The following is an 18373-nucleotide window of genomic DNA, read 5'->3' as shown; positions in this document are numbered from 1 at the left end:
CACATGCAAGGCGAATATCCAGAAAGTTCTATTCGGTATCTAAATGGCATGAAACATTTGTTTACGTTACGTTTGTTGGAGACAATTTTACTCAAAGATGTGGTAGAAAGAAAGTTCAAGATAAGTCTTAAAGAAGAAACATTTCTCATGAAAAAAAATTAACAAACCACTGGAGGAATGTGTGACGAACATAATAAGATCATGCAACTAATATAAAAAATTAAAGTATCGACAGACAAAAAGTAGCTTTCTTACTTTTAAACCATCACAAGGAAAAGTCCGAACGAATACAGTCATAATTCTACATGTTCAGAAGTTCCTGCATATCATTAATTTTATATCTGATGTGTTGCGCGCACATAAATCTTATTATGTATCGGGTTTTTTTTTATCTTCCACAAGTTTGGATATTGTGCTGCCATGTAACTATCAGTCCCCAGGGGTACCATCCACTCAATAGCCAGTGTATGCGTACTTGCATAATTTTAATGACACATTTTGCTAAACTTGGTAAACGAATATTTCTTATAGGCAAAGAGGACCTTAGACGATTTTTACTGATCTATTTCAATAAGCCTGCACTTTCTAAAATTTTAATCAAGAAAGTACCTAGTAAATGTTCCAGAAACCTTTACTTATATTTTGGGCTGTTATGTGCTGTTTTTTAATGGAAACGAGCCTTTTTATGAATACCATAGACTATTTACCTAGACAGGAAGATCCTCCATATCCATTACAACACTCCATTTTGTAATAAATTTGCATGCTAAAAGCAAAAAAAAAAAGAGTAATCAATTTATTATCCTTTATAACACTAAAATGCATATTGTAGCAAGGATGACAACTGTATATCTTTATCCAAACTCGTATTTTTGTAAGCTAAGTTTTTCTTCCACATAAGAAACTAAATAGCATTTTTTTTTTATATTGCTGCTATTAATTTTGCATATAAATGTAGAAAAATTGATTTGAATTTACGATTAGAAACCATAATTTGATAGATGTTTTATCATATAGTATACATTTATTAATTATGATGCACACGTGTGAGATTATTTGTATCAATATACATTGTACCTATATTTTGAACATGAAAACCAACTCCAACTTAAGCACAACGTAGTAGTTTTTTGTTTTCTGGAAAGTTGTTTTTCAATATCGCACCTGAAACAAGCAAAATGTTGTTAATTTCTGTGTCATTTGGTCTCTCATGTTATAACATGTACAAAATCGCAACATGTACAGGACATATCTATATTTTAAATCAAAATCACGAACTTTAAATCGTTATCACGAATTGAAATATTCGTTTCACAGATTCAATCCGTGATTACCGGAATAATTTATAACAATTTTTGTAATCATATTTTGGGGGAACTCGTGATAACTGGTTAAAATCATGATAACGAATTTTACAAAAATGAGATAACGAATTGTATGAATATATATTATCAAACTTTATACTTATCTAATAAATGCGTACCGTTTGATGTTTAGTTTTGTGTAAATGGTTTAATCATAAGTTAACATTGGAATAGCGTCACTGATAAGGATCGATAAGTTTACCAGGATCGTTTCTAAATTTCCGGGCACGGTAAATGTCATTTTTGCTAAAAATGAGAATGTACTATCCCGTTGGAATAAGTTTTCTAATGGTACAACCAAACTTCAAAACCAAATCTGTATATATATGAGAGAATTTAGTAAAGGTTTTCAGTAATTTATGGTAACGAAATTCCTGGTTTAATAATGTTGTGCTTCGTTTCGATCTTACTAGTCATCTACTGATTAAAACAGTCTGTCCATATGTTGTGCTGTTGCACCACTGTCTTATGTGAGGGGATGGTAAAGATCTCACAAACATGTTTTAAAAGGTATTTTGGGGTTGATTTTTAACATTAATAATTTACCTTTTAGCAGTACAACTTTCCAGTGCGAAGTATGATCCAAGTAAGCATAATGATAAACCAGCTACAAAGTAAAACTGGTGTCTTTCCATAATTGAAATTCTCTAAAAAAAATCAAATCAAAATATATATATTCAGTTGACGTCAGCTTATAAAAGATAATAAACTACTAAATAATCTTACCAAACCAAATACCGCTCTCAAGTAGACTAAGAAACTAACAGTTTCTAACGATTTGGACGTCGATTCTTCACCTGCTGTTCCACATTTTTACCCGTAATTTCTGTTTGAGCTTCAGCCTGTTTGTTTTGTTCACCCATCGTGTCAATATAATTGAATTTGATACGACTGTTATACAAGTGAGAGGTGTAACTAGCTTAAAATCCAGGTTCAATCCACCATTTTCTACATAACTGAGAAAATGCCTGTACCAAGTCAGGAATTGGACAGTTGTTATCCATTCGTTTGATGTGTTTGATCTTTGATTTTGCAATTTGATTAGAGACTTTCCGTTTTGAATTTTCCTCGGAGTTCAGTATTTTTGTGATTTTACTTTATTAATATGACGTCCTTATAACGAATTGTAAACAAAGCCGTGTTCTAATTAGCACAAATTATGTTTGACACATGCAAATAGAAATGATGTTTATATTCTTGTTATTTTGAATGTTATTCTAATCAAATAATTATGTACATTTTAGCAGTTTACTTAAAAATCTATCATATATTATTAAACGACATATATTTACCCTGCTTTTGGGTTTTTAAACTTATTGAATATATGAAAATGTAATGTACAGATTCCACAGGGTTAAAACGAGAACAACCAGACATTCTCAGGGTATTTCAGTACGCTTCGACATATAAAATTACTGTATTTGGCCTATTAAAATCGAAATTATTCCTTCATGTCATGCTCTATATATATAAAAAAAAGAAGATGTGGTATGATTGCCAATGAGACAACTATGCTCATTTTAACATGGATAGTAAAATTGAGAATGGAAATAGGGAATGTGTCAAACAGTCAACAATAGGCTAATCATTTTTGACTATATTTTACACTTCGCGAACGCTCAATTTCACATAAGACCATCATCTTTTTTTTTCGACCTAGCAAACAGTCACAGAGACCTAACAAATAATAGACCTATTTCATATTACTGACTTTTGACGCCGGATTTTACTATTAAAGAACTAAAAAACTAAAATTGACAAAATAAGATTAGGGGGGGGGGGGTTTAAATGACTTTTGGATTCTATAATATAATCCCCTCTGGAGATTTTCCTAAACGATGCGCCAATGTTTCCTCTATAACACCTATTTAGTCGTTGTCCGTCACAATCTCTATAAATGGGTCCAAAAATAACTTGAATTCGCCTACCCCCCAAATCTCATTTTGTCAATTTCACAATTTCAATATTAACCGTAACTTCAGATTTTCGAACATAGACCAATCAGGGAATTTTCGTAAACAATACGCCAATGTCTACCCTATTGTCCGTCACAATCTCTATAAATGGTTCTCAAATTAACTTAAATTGGCGTAACCCTGTAATCTCATTCTGTCAGTTTCACAATTTCAGTTTTTAATCGTAACTTCAGATTTTCGAACATAAACAAGTATGGAGATTTTCCTAAACGATGCGCAAATGTCTCCTCTACAACACCAATATAGTCGTCACTTCAGATTTTCGAATATAAACCGGTATGGAGATTTTCCTAAACGATGCGCCAATGTCTCCTGTTCAACACCTGTAAAGTCGTTACACGTCACAATATCTATAAATTTGACCAACTTAAATTGGCCTACCCCTCTGATTTCATTTTGTCTTTTTTAAAACTTCAGTTGTTTAACCGTAATTTCTGATTATCGAAAATACACCACTCTAAGGATTTCCTAAAACGATGCGCCAATGTTTCCTGTACAACACTTTTATAGTCGTTACCAGTCAAAATCTCTATAAATTGGTCCAAAATTATATTAAATTGGTCTATCCCTAATCTCATTTTGTCAATTTCTCAATTTCAGTTTTTTAACAGTAACTTCCGATTTTCGAACATAAACCACTTTGAGGATTTTTTTAAAAGGTGCGCCAATGTCTCCTCGCCCGTCACAATCTCTATAAATGGGTCCAAAATTAATTTAAATTGGCCTACCCCCGTAATCTCATTTTGTCAATTTCACAATTTCAGTTTTTTAATCGTAACTTCAGATATTTTTAACACAAACCAGTCTGGAGATATTTTTTTTTTTAATTGCGCCAATGTCTCCTCTACAAGACCTATTTAGTCGTTGCCCGTCACAATCTCTATAAATGAGTCCAAAACTAACTTAAATTGTCGTAGTCCCTAATCTCATTTTGTCAATTTCACAATTTAAGTACTTTAATCTAGCTTCAGATTTTTGAACATAAACCAGTCTGGAGATTTTCCTAAACGATGCGCCAATGTCTCCTCTACAAGACCTATACAGTCTTTGCAATCTCTATAAATGGGTCCAAAATTAACTTAAATTGGCCTACCCCCTAATAGCATTTTGTCAATTTCACGATTTTAGATTTTAGCCGTAACTTCAGATTTTCGAACATAAACCACGCTTGGGATTACTAAACGATGCACCAATGTCTCCTCTACAAGATCTATACAGTCGTTGCACGTCACAACCTCTATAAATGGGTCCAAAATTAATTTAAATTGGCCTTCCCCCAAAATCTCATTTTGTCAATTTCAAACTTCAGTTTTCTAAACGTAACTTCAGATTTTCGAACAAAAACCCCTCTGGAGATTTTTCTAAACGGTGTGCTTAAGTCTCCTTTATAACACCTTCTTATTCGTTGCTCGTCACAATCTCTATAAATTAGTGCAAAATTAACTTAAATTGGTCAACCCCATAACCTTATTTTGTGTTTTCAAAATTTAATTTTTCTAACAGTAACTTCAGATTTTCGAACATAAGCTCCTCTGAAGATATTCTTAAACCGTGCGCCAAATTCTCTTCTTCAACACCTATATAGTCGTTGACTGTTACAATCTCTATAAATGGGTCCAAAATTAACTAAAATAGGCCTTCCCTCCCCTTCAACCCCCCCCCCCCCCCCCAATACAATTTTATAACTTCAGATTTTCGAACATAAACCCCCTGGAGATTTTCCTAAAAGATGTGCCATTGTCTCCTCTACAACACCTATTGTCTTTGCCCGTCACAATTTATTGTAATGGGTCCAACATTAACTTACGTCCCCCCACCCTTAATCTCATAAGGTTATTTTTTTTCAATTGGAGAACCCGGGGTCAAAAGTCGGTAATATGAAAAAGGTATATTCTTTGTTAGGTATTTGTAACTGTTGGCTTGGTCGAAAAACACGTGATTGTCTTACCTTATGTGAAATATGTAAAAATGTGGTTTTTAGTTATACCTTCTTATTTTTGGCTGGCTAATTGTTAGCTACAATTGTTCACTAGCTTGAGTCAAGTGTAAAATATCGACAAATATAACGCCTGCCCATGTTAAAATGAGCATAGAGCTTGACATGTAGGAATTATTTCTTAATTTGAGGAACGGGTGTCTATTAGAGTTCGGATCGGACGTCGATCTGAGTATATTAAACATATAGATTAAATGGATTTTAAAAGTATTTAACAATTCCGTCGAAAAGACTTTTATGATATGTTTGTGACGGTGACTTGGTTCTCTTTATACACCAAAAAAATATATTTAAAAGACGTTACGTTCTTATGATTCTTAAAAATTGGAAAAGGAATTTGTTTTTTTCACACACGTAACCTCTATCACACGTAAATTGTATAGACCTATTTGTGTCATTTAGATATTCAAAATTTAAAGTAAATTTGGATTTTATTAGATAAATACTTACCATAATAAATTCTGAGTATAACCCCAATTGCGTCATAGGTCAGATGGAAATAACCCCGACTAAAAAAAACGTACTCTCACTGGTCCGGACCTATACTCCTGTTTACCCATATTCTCCCATTCAATTTCCCCAAGACAGAAACGTAAGGAAAGGGGATGAAGGGGAGGTGGGTGGGACCTATAATTTATGATGGTAAGTATCTATCTAATAAAATCCAAATTTACTAAAATACATTTGAACATTTTATAGCTATAAATACGTTACCATCATAAATTCTGAGTCACAGAATCTAACGTAAAGCTGAATCCCCTGTAACAGAAGAAACAGGAGGAAAGTTCAATCTTTGTGCAGAAACTATAGGTCCAAGAGAGTATAAGCTCTCAGCAAAAGTAGACATAGATTGGAGGTAATGAGATATGAAAGAGTTCTCATTTCTCTAGAAACCTGCAGACAGTCACTCTTCTAAAGATGCACTGTTAATTAGAGCCCAGGATGTAGAGATACCCCTAACATCATGAGCTTTAATATTAAAACTATTCAAAAGTTCTGCCTTAGAAGAACTATAAGCTAAAGATATGCATTTGCATATCCAAGTAGAAATAGTTTTAACAAAGATCTGAGATTCCTTTTTTAATAGGAATAAAGAGTTTTGAGTTAGAAACAGAACGTGAACTACTCGTTCTATCCAGATAATTTAAAATATAAAGGATTCTTACTGGATATAAAAGTACAGAAATGGAATCACTGGGGAGTGCAGGAATCACGACTGGTTCTGCACCCTTATCTGGAATCTGATTCTTTGCCAAAAAAGCAGGAACAGTTAAAAGAGTTACAGAAGATTTATCCCTGTTAAATCGAAGGCAAGCATCAGAAATGGAGAAGACATGGATTTCAGGAAAATGTGCATGAAATGCTTACCCCTCCGGAGCACCTGATTTCACTCCCGGTTTTTAGTGGAGTTCGTGTTGTTTTACAACTGTTGATATAAATGTCCTTTGGTTTTATGAATCTTTGTTTACTCCTTGGTTTTGATTGTTATTGTCTTCACTCCCTCTCCGACCAGAAGCCAAAGCTAAAAGAAAACAGCATTTATAAGAAAGACACCATAAGTCTACTGTTTCTGCTGGTTCAAAAGGAGGAAGTTTTAAAAAGGATAAAACTAGTCCAAGATCCCACTTAGGAACTAAAGTTTTTTGTCTTGGTCTTTCAAGACTAAAACTACGAACCAAAAGTGAAATATGCTCATTGTTTCCAAAATCTGGGCCACCAGAAATATGAATAGTTCGAGACATAGCTGATCTATAGCCCTTTATAGTAGAGGGACATAATCTGTTGGATTCAAAAAGAAAAACTAGAAAGTCTGCTAATTGTTGTACAGTGATCTGGAAAGGATCAATTTCCCGCTCACTGCACCAATCTGAGAAGATTGACCATTTTGCATCATAGACAATGCTAGTGGAGTCTCTGGCAGACTTTGTGAGATACTTGGTTGCTCCTTCAGAAAAACCTCTCTTTCTGAGACTATCCCTGAGAGAAGCCAGGCGTTTTTCCGGATTTTGGTAAATAACCTTGCCCTTGATTTGAGACAGAAGGTCTGCTCTCACAGGTAGAACTAGAGGACAAGCACACGATAGGCGCAGAAGGTCTCGAAACAAAGACTGTGTTGGCCATGCTGGATCAATAACTATGATCTTTTAATTTTCCCCTGCTATTTTCTTAAGTACTGGGTAGAGAAACCTGAAGGGGGGGAAGGCGTACCCGAACATTCCTTTCCAAGATAGGCTCATTGAGTCTACTGCATAAGATTTTGGATCTGGAACCGGAGACACAAATGTTGGAAGTTTGTGATTGAGACTGGTTGCAAACAGATCTATCTGAGGTGACCCCCAATGAAGAGTCACAGATTTGAAAACTACATGATGTAGTTCCCACTCCGTGTTTACTGGAGCAAGGGATCTGGATAAACCTCCCCCTACTGGTATTGAATTTGGAGGAACTTGTTGTAAATTTTCCCCTGGGGAAGCTGTCAATAACGTACGAGGGGGCAAGAACCTAGATACTAAACCCAGGTTTCTTGGAACCCTTAAAACCACCAGAAGGCTTACCTGAGCTTTTACCAGAGTTATGGGATTTGTTCTGCAGTATGTCGTAGTTATTCTTCCTTTTCTTAGCAGAAGAAGGAGGACCACCTGAATCAGAAGTACTAGCAGAACTAGAAGTAGCATTAACTGACCTCTTGCCATTGTTAACTTGTACATTATCTTTGACTGGAGGAGGGTTTTTTCTGAGTTCCTCTTGAACCCGCTGTACGGGTAAACCAAACATCTTGTCAGTAAGTGGAGATTTCAGTAAAGAATCTTTCAAAGACCCAGCAACAGAAATGTTTTCAAGAAACTCTGCTCTTTAAGACAGGGTGCAATTAGCAATAGAACCCATTAAAAGCAACTGAGATGAACCTAGAGCTTTATCCAGTTGAAGTAAGAAGGATCGTACTTCTGCTGGAACAACCGTATCTTCGCTGTTAAGCAAATATCCAAAGAGTCAAAGATATCAAAATCTTTGTACTTAACCTGATCAGAAAAGGTTGACATTCCAAATCCAGAGATATTGTTATTGGCAACCTGTTCGCTAGCAGAATTAGCGATACCTTCATTAATGAATTGTAAAGCAAAAGCCATATGGACAGATTCAGGAAAGGAACTGCGAGAACTCACAGTATCCTGAGAAATACCACAGGAAGCTTCAAAAGTTGAAGAAGGTTTCTTCGGCTTGGAAGGAGAGGCAAAAGGGATATGGGCTTCATCCCTCATCAAGGTATACACCTTATCCATAAGATCCTTCAAGGATTGTTGAACTGACTTAGAAGTAGATTCAGGGGCCGTCTTCGATACCTTATGAGAAGAAGAACTTTCAACATCCGCATCCATGAGGAAAGCCCTTTCGATCATATTCTACAGATTTAGCTGGAGAAGGTTGATGAGAAAATACTCTATTCTCCAGTAGAGTCATGCGACTGGATAGAGTATTAAATTCAGCCTTGAAAGACTGGCCAAAGTCCAAAAGTAACATCTGTAAACCATTCAAAGGTGACGCAAGACCAGAACCCTGCGTACCATGAGAAGAGCTAGTAGACTGAGCTCGAGAGTCAGGTAGGGTGGTAGAAGGAGCTACTGCAGGAGTCAAAGATACTGCTACTGGTGGAGCAGGAGCTAAAGGTTGAGCAGTAGCTATCCCAGAAGGGGGCCATAAAAGTTGTTCCTATAAAGCCAAAAACCAGGTTAGTTTGACATAAACCCACCATAAGGGTAAGACTGTGGCCAAGGTGATTGAGCCCATGAGGGTACAGGTTTGGTGCCCGAGTTGGGAAGCATATACCCACAATATGATAATGGGGGTCTAGAACCTGGTAAGTTCAAGTCCATAGCTGTACCTGGGGCAGAACAAATAGTACCCAATGAATTAACAGGCCTAGATAAAGTATGAGTCACCGAAGTTGACGTACGGACCCCCCCCCCCCCCCCCCCAAAAAAAAAAAAAAAAAAATGCATGGCCGAACCTTGTGAAAGGGTCAAATTGATAGCATTACCAGAAACCGTTGTCGAAACTTCGGTTAATGTACTGGTAGTTTGGGGGTGGGGACTTAAAGGGAGTGACCCATCCAGGAGATAGTCCAAACCAGGAATGTTAACGTAAGGACTATTCAAATTAAAGTCCATTTTACTTTAGTAAAAAAAACACGAATAATTTGTTTTTGTTTACAAATTAAAACTAAACAAGGGAATTAATTTCCAATTATATATACACAACAAGCATTAGCCTTTCAAAAAGGGCTAGTCGACACTTAGCTGATGAAAATGGAAAGTGCTCTCGCTTTGTAGATTAATTCATTTACTAGAATAGCCACGTGCATCAATCAACAAATTTTACCACACACGTGAGTTCACACGTTATGAAGTAGTAATGCATCGTTTAACGTTGCTGTTTACGAAACTCCAGAAGATTCGACTATTTATAGATAAAAGTTACCTGTGTACCAATATCATGAATATGCATGATTAATGACCAGGCAAAATCTAATTGCTAAAATAGAGAGGACAAATCCGATATTCTACGGGATTGAAGGACATTTACTAGGTTTGGATTGTCCTAACCAATCAATAAACTTTGATTATTCATGTCTCGTAATATCTTCCAATCAGGTAGCAAGAAAAATTCACGCACTGACTGTCCATCGTTCAATTCTTAATATCGAATCCTAGGAGCCGATAATAAATGAAAAGCAATTAAGCTATTCAAAAACTTTACAAACAACTGTTCTCTGTAATATCTGTGAAAGACAAAATCATGAAATGCACGTGTGACCGATGTCGCAGATGGAAATGGAATGGGAGAATATGGGTAAACAGGGTTATAGGTCCGGACCAGTGAGAGTACGTTTATTTTTAGTCGGGCTTATTTCCATTTGACCTATGACGCAATTGGGGTTATACTCAGAAATTATGATGGTAACGTATTTATAGCTATAAAATGGCCTGGTGCGTGAATATATTTGTGTGTGAATGAAAAAAATTGTACTCCATGAAATTTGCTAAATGATGAAAAAATTAAACTACAAAACATCTTATTGTGATTCAAATTAATGTTGTGTTTATTATTTAATTTAACTATTAACGCGAAGTTAAAATAAACGTTTTCAGCATCGAGCTATATATGTGTTATTAACGCCACCTTCTTGTCTACATTGGTTACAAAAAGTAGTTCGGTCTAAGTCGTCTATCAAAAAATAAACAACGCCAAGAGCTATTGGAGTGAAGGGTAATGATCCGCAAACTTGGTCTGCAGGCATTTACACTAACAGAAGCGATTTTTTAGAGATTGAACAATATTTCTATGGCACGCCGTTATTATATTTATTCACTTTCGAGATATCTTATTGAGATATCTTATAAACTTTTAGAGATATCTTATATATTAATTGAGATATCTGATTTATTAAATAAGATATCTTATATATTAAATAAGATATCTTATTAAAATGTTTATAAAGATATCTTATTAAATATATAAGATATCTTATTTAAAATATAAGATATCTCTATTAATTTATAATATATCTTATTAACTATATAAGATATCTTTTATATAGTTTATAATAGAGATATCTTCTTAACTTAATAAGATATCTCCATAAGTTAATAAGATATCTCTATTAGTTTATAAGATATCTCTATTAATTAATAAGATATCTCTATTATTTTATAAGATATCTCTATTAATTAATAAGATATCTCTATTATTTTATAAGATATCTCTATTAATAAATAAGATATCTTATAAAGTATGTATTTAAAAGATATCTTTATAAAGAAGTAAGATGTCTTATATACTTTATAAGATATCTTATTAATTAATAGAGATATCTTATTAACTTATAGAGATATCTTATAAACTAATAGAGATATCTTATAAACTAATAGAGATATCTTATTTACTTTCAAATTAAATAAGATATCTTATCAAAATTAAAGATATCTTAATACTTAATAAAATATCTTGTTAAATAAATAAGATATCTTCAAATTTGAATAAATATAAAAACGGCGTGCCATATATTTCGAGTTATTTCATTGACAATTATACCACATCTTCTCATTGTCATTACATTTTTTTTTTCCATTTGAAATGCACGAAAACAAATAGACAAAAACTGGCGTAAAATTTGTTACACATAACAATCATCATCTTGATTCTATGCGTGCCATTTAGAAAATGATAAGTCACTCTAAATTAACGACAATTCCAAACAGAAATGCGCAACTAGTCAAAAGTCGTCAAAAAAAAGCCCTGAAAGAATTTACATACATTTGTGTATGTCGATTCCTTTTGGTTTTAATATTACTCAATCAACCTCCTCTTAAAAAAAAAGTAAAGAAAACATATAAATCATATGTATAGAGGAAGTCAGACATGTTATGTTGTATCTGCAAGATTAAAGGGCTTTATCAAAATATAAAACTTTGAAATATTCAGCGAAAATCGGAACGTCTACGTTGAAGGATAATGCTTAATTCAATTTGGAGACGCATCTCACTAACGACTTTATCATAAAAAAAAACACAAATTAGCGAGAAAGGGAGACTTGTTTCATAGTTTTTCATACGTTCAGAATTTAAAAATTTGCAGACTAAATACATGTGTATGATAACATACTATCCTTCGTGTGGCCAAAATATTTTTGTGCACATAAACAAAAAAGAATGTTTTATTGTAACATATATCAATATTAATCTGGCGTATTAATTTATAAGCCTGGGCCCGTATGCATAAAGCTACTTAAGTTAAAATTTTCCTTAGTAATTAAATTGAGAAAGGAAATGGTGAATATGTCAAAGCGACAACCACCCGACCATAGAGCAAACAACAGCCGAAGGCAACCAATGGGTCTTCAATGTAGCGAGAATTCCCGCACCCGTAGGTGTCCTTCAGCTGGCCCCTAAAATATGCATAATAGTACAGTGATAATGGACGTCATACTAAACTCCGAATTATACACAAGAAACTAAAATTTAAAATCATACAAGACTAACAAAGGCCAGAGGCTCCTGACTTGGGACAGGCGCAAAATTGCGGCGGGGTTAAACATGTTTATGAGATCTCAACCCTCCCCCTATACCTCTAGCCAATGTAGAAAAGTAAAACAATAACAATACGCACATTAAAATTCAGTTCAAGAGAAGTCCGAGTCTGATGTCAAAAGATGTAACAAAAGAAAATAAATAAAATGACAATAATACATAAATAACAACAGACTACTAGCAGTTAACTGACATGCCAGCTCCAGACCTCAATTAAACTGATTGAAAGATTATGTCTTCATCATATGAATATCAGGTACAATCCCTCCCGTTAGGGGTTTAGTATCATACTATCATAAAATATATGAGAAGAACATAACCCGTGTCATGCCAACAACTGTTTTTTTAGAAATAAATGTGTTTAGTTCCGATGCAAAGACCCTATCAGTGAATCAATGTTAAAGCCAAAATATGCAATCTTTAATGACCTGACAACAGTATCGTAACTATATCCCCTTTTAATAAGTCTATTTAAAGGTTTTGTTAGTTTCTGAGGAGAATACTGACATTTTTGTGCTTTATAAAGAATATTTCCATAAAATTTTGGATGTGAAATACCTGAACGTATAAGATGTCTGCATGTTGAGTTATATTTACGAATTATTTCCTTATACCGGTGATAAAATTTAGTAAATGTTTTGACCAGTTTGTGATATCGAAAACCCTGGTGTAATAATTTTTCAGTAATACATAAATTTCTCTCGCTAAAATCTAATACATTATTACATACACGAGCGAATCGTACAAGTTGAGATATATAAACACCATAAGATGGTGACAAGGGAACGTCACCATCTAAAAATGGATAATTAACAATAGGAAATGAAAAATCATCTCTTTTATCATAAATTTTTGTATTAAGCTTCCCGTTTATGATATAGATATCAAGATCGAGGAAAGGGCAGTGGTCATTGTTATCATTAGCTTTATTTAAAGTAAGTTCTACAGGATAAATTTCTTTAGTATACATACTGAAGTCGTCATTATTTAGAGCCAATATATCATCCAAATATCTAAAAGTATTGTTAAATTTTTGTATCAAATGTTGTTTTGATGGGTCTTTGCTAATTTTAGTCATAAATTGTAACTCATAACAATACAAAAACAGATCCGCAATAAGTGGTGCACAGTTAGTCCCCATTGGAATTCCAATAACTTGACGATATACGGAATCTCCAAAGCGAACAAAAATGTTATCAAGTAAAAATTCAAGTGCATAAATAGTATCAAAGCATGTCCAATTGACATAGTTCTTTTGTTTATTGCTACTAAAAAATGATCTAAAAGAGTTTGAACATATGTACTCGCATTCCGACTTTTTAAATGCCCAGTTAATTAGGGATGTGAATTTTTTCTTAATAAGAATATGAGGCAAAGTGGTATATAGGGTAGAAAAATCAAAACTTTGAACAGATTCAAAATCACCAATATATGCATGCAATTTATCAAGTACTTCCAACGAGTTTTTGACACTCCAAAAGTAATTAATTCCACTATTTTCAAAGGCCTTATTTGAACAATTTATTATCAGGTTTTTTATTGTACCAAGTGTACTAGTAAGTAAAACAGACAATTTAGTAGTTGAACAATGGCTGGAAGATGAAATAAATCTATATTTGTAAGGTTTTTTGTGCAGCTTCGGAAGCCAGTACATAGTTGGGACTTTCATTGTGTTTGGTTCTGCTTGTAAAGAAGTAGCTAAAAGTTTATGTTTGTTACAGATGTCGTTTTCTGAAGATGAAGTCAGTTGGAATGTTGGTGAATTCGTGATTTCCTTTTGCAGAACCTCTATATAAAATTTACGTCAAACAATAATGATATTATTAGCAGCTTTATCAGCCGGGACAAAAACAAATTCCTTGGCTAGTTCTGTTAGTTTATTTTTGATACGCGAAATAGGGTTTCTATAGTTTTTGTTGAGGGTAAAATGTTCTTTAAAATGTTGTATTCGAATATCAACTATCTTCATTACTGAATTAAAAAAAGAGTCCAAAGATTTTTTGTCAGCTTTTTCCCGTTTTACCCATTTCAAACAGTAGGCGCGGAGTGAGTCGTTGATGATATTACGACACTCATTCCAGTTAACAGTTGACGGGGGACGATATTTAGGTCCTTTACTGAGGAATGATTTTAACTCTCGGTCGCGAACGATGTTAAGGTCTCCTATTATAACATGGGAAATTGGTCCATAGGTGTATTCTGAATTACTGCAATTACACGACATAGGTGTATTTTCAGTGACATTTACATCTTTACACAATTGGCTATAATTAAACACATAAAAATTATTTTCGGGTAGATTTCTTGTAAATATAACAAATGAGAGGGAGTTCAGTATTATCAAAATATCCAGGAATTTTGTCTTTAACGGAATGGTCGTTAAAAATACCGGCAATATTTACAAAATCAAAACCTTTATTGACATACTTTATTTTAATAAAATGTTTTTTATGATCTTCAGGGCGATCAATTTTTGGAAACAGTTTAGAATAACAATATGCCATTATAATTTGGACAATTTCATACTTAGGACTGTAATATGAAATTGTGTTGCAATCCTCTAAAATTTTATTTAATTTATTTATAGGTAAAGAACAAAGCTTGGTTAACAGATAATGTCTGCCGTTGTTTTTTGAAATGGAAATTAGGTCCGAAATATTTGTATGGTTGGTCCGAAATTTTCTTTGATTGCGATTTTTTCTGCGTCCATGAGAACGATTTTTACGAACAGTTTTAGAAACTATATCCAAAATGTTAACAGAATCGGTTCTTGATATATTGCCAATTCCCATGATATTATCATTAAGACCGAGAGGGTAGACTGTCTGTAATTTTTTAATCCAATTTAATTCATTTATTTTTCTTGATCGTACAAACTTGGAATGAGATTCACCAGGCTGCTTATTTACTACTTCTAAAGGTTGAACTGTTAAATATTTAATAGGATGACTGTGCTTCTTAAGATGTTGATAAATGATACTTTTGAATTTATTGGGTCTTTTAAAACGATACTTAAGTAATGGAAACTCCGCCCTTTTTATCTAAGTGATATGCATAAAAAATCTTAAAGTAAGTATTTCCTAAGTAAAATCTTAGTTGTTTTAAATCACGCCAACAAAACTTAAGTGGTATGCATAAAACTCCTTATACTAAGGAAACGCCTAGTATAACACGTTTAAGAGCTGCCTTAAATTTTCAAAAATAGTTAAAAATCAATCGAAAGTAAGCGTTTTTTGCAGAACATTAAGGTTTATGTACCCTTCTATAGCTATTTTTGTACGAATTTTTCAAACCTCAATTGTATCAAAACTAAAGATATAATAAATAATAGAGATAGGCCATTTAGTACATGTTCCAAGGGGAAACTTGATGCAAAGAATTAATTTTTACTGTGTCATTGCAATTGATAGAAAAAGAGGACTTTGTGGCAAATAAATCAAGATTTTTATAGAAAATCCACAGCCTTTAATACAGAGATTTTTGTTATAAAATTTGAAACATAAATTACTCACTTGATTTTCTATGATGTGCTAGTGTTTATTTTTTACAAAAAGTTCTAAGTAACCTGTAAATTCCAAAACACCTCGTGCTGAGTCACTAAAGTCGAGCGCACCCTAAAAGGTGTACTTGATTTTTGCCATATTTATACTTGTCTTAACCAATAACTACATTTATAAACTTGTTTTAAGGAAATCAATGCTAGCACTGCATGCAATAATCCTATATCTATCAGTCATCAAATTGCTAAATATGAGAGTACAAGGATAAAGGCTGTGGATTTTCTATACAAAATCTTGATTTATTTGCCACAAAGTCCTCTTTTTCTATTAAATGCAATGGAACAGTAAAAAATAATGCTTTGCATCAAGTTTCCCCTTAGAATATGTACAAAATGGCCTATCTCTATTATTCATTTTATCTGTAGTTTTGATACAATTGAAGTTTGAAAAGTTCGTACAAAAATGGCTACAGAAGGGTACATAAACCTTATTAAATAGGTTAATACCTACAATTAAATTGATTAATAACTAGATGTCAGTAATAAAATACTAAATATTCGTTTTTTATTACTAAATATTAACGATCATCGTAATTTTCTTCAAATCACGCATAATCAACAAATCAAGAGATAACAGTGGGTAGTTATATACTATTTTCCATATCTCGTGTGTATACCGAAAAGTACTGAGTTTTTATACTCATGAAATTCATGCATGGTTCTATTTTTCTTTTGTTTAGTCTTTACGAGCCCGTTTTTATTTATTTTCTAAATACACCGCACGGGCATCATAACCGTAAGTTAAAACAGAATTAAGGAATGAAGAGAGGGCATGCAAAGCCACATTTTTCATATCATGTGTGTGGGTTTTTTTTTTGGAGGGGGGGGAGTTGATTTGAATTTTCAATTTAGTTTTATTTTAAAGATGTAGGGCATACCCTACATTTTTTCACTTTACAGGGACAAAATCAAAAAGTTTTAAGACCTACCTAGAGGTGGATTTCTTTCATAAAAGGGGTGTGTGGACATGGACCTCCATTTTGTTAAAACAATAAGATGATTGTTTATGGAATCACTGTTACGGCAGTCAGATGTCCCCACTGCTACACCCCCATGGAATTCGGAATTTATATGAAATTATATAAGCTATTTACTCGTATCAAATTATCTTCTTATATTTCCTTAAATATTCAATGAGATGTATTGCGGTTTCGAAAATATTGATAAGTACGCTAATATGTTGAGAATATACTTACTGTAATAATTGGTTTTAGGACTTTTGAAAAATGCCCTATAGTTTGTATATGGATTCCTGGGAAAAAAAATTACCCTCCCCCTTTTTTGTTGTTGTAAAATGGAAGTGATAAAAATGTTAATTTCGCATCAAAATAGATTTTTTCAAACCATAAGCAAATGTAAATAAGGGGTCTGGAAAGGGAAATGTCAGCGCATAATAAGCTGAACTATTAGTAAACATTTGATTGAAAAAAGTGTTTTATAAAATGATTTGCTTACAGTGCTACTCATAGTCGTGTGCTACGCCACTGAAACCTTGATAATGTTTTGTGAGAGTTCAAAGCATATTGTTGTATCCAGAAAATATTACACCCATTAAAAGATGATTAAAGATTAAGTAGAGGAAATTCTTGGAATACCGAAATATTTTCCTGCAATGCTCATCCGTCAAAACATCAACCTTAAAAAGCGTTGTCTTATATACTGTTATATGAGCCAATTGCTCAGCATTATACGATGTTACGTTCTATTGACTTGTTTAACATGTATACCAATATCAATTTAACCACAGCTCCTTAAAAAAACATGCATTGATCAACAAATTAAAATAATCATAACAAACTTTTACACGGATGATTACATGTGATGAGCTAGTACATATCATACGGTAATTAGAGAAAGGTTCCGATTTAAGTATTCCTTAGTTAAGTGAAGACTTGAGTAAGTTTATGCATACCACTTAAAAATTTTACTTAACTAAGGAAATTCTTAGTGAAATCTAAGTTTAAGAAATACTTGAGTTAAGATATTTTATGCATACGGCCCCTGGTACCTTTGATAACTATCTATTTCAAAATAGCTATAATACCTTACCGATACTATTATATAACGTTACAATCTGTGGGCAGTTTTCAAAAAATATAAATCAATTGAAACCCAAATCGTATGCTGACCACTTACTCATGAACACGAGTAACTCACATTTAATCGTATTCAGCATTTTGAAGATGAATCGGTAAAAAAAACTGTGTATTTGAAAATAAAACTCACCTTATGCATTAATACATGTGTATTCCCAATAACAAATTATTCTGTAAATTTCTTCAAAGCATTCATGTTGATCAAATTAATCATTAATATGGGTTTTTGTCAACACCTTATATGTAGTCTTTATATAATTTTTCTATGGTCGTGATAGGTGCGTTGCAATTGGATAT

The 18373-nt window shown here is 33.2% G+C and overlaps 1 protein-coding gene and 1 long non-coding RNA gene across 2 annotated transcripts in view; both read right to left on the bottom strand.

Annotated features, from left to right (window-relative positions):
• The window catches only part of LOC139501261 (uncharacterized), an 80749-nt gene extending 79986 nt beyond the window's left edge, over positions 1-763 (bottom strand). The window contains exon 1 of the mRNA XM_071290283.1: positions 708-763. Within this exon, the coding sequence (XP_071146384.1) occupies positions 708-747 (40 nt within the window). The 5' untranslated portion in view covers positions 748-763. The remainder of the gene's footprint in view (positions 1-707) is intronic.
• A 348-nt stretch (positions 764-1111) lies between these two features.
• Positions 1112-18321, bottom strand: LOC139501260 (uncharacterized). The gene is made up of 3 exons (XR_011658501.1): positions 18207-18321; positions 1911-2011; positions 1112-1164 (listed from the first exon to the last, which is right to left on the bottom strand). It is a non-coding gene; the product is annotated as an uncharacterized lncRNA (long non-coding RNA).
• Between the last annotated feature and the right edge of the window lie 52 nt (positions 18322-18373).

Source organism: Mytilus edulis, chromosome 13 (genome assembly GCF_963676685.1).
Source record: "Mytilus edulis chromosome 13, xbMytEdul2.2, whole genome shotgun sequence".
NCBI lineage: Eukaryota > Metazoa > Mollusca > Bivalvia > Mytilida > Mytilidae > Mytilus > Mytilus edulis.
Note: the sequence above shows the minus strand (reverse complement) of the source record. Positions and strands in the feature narration are given on the sequence as shown.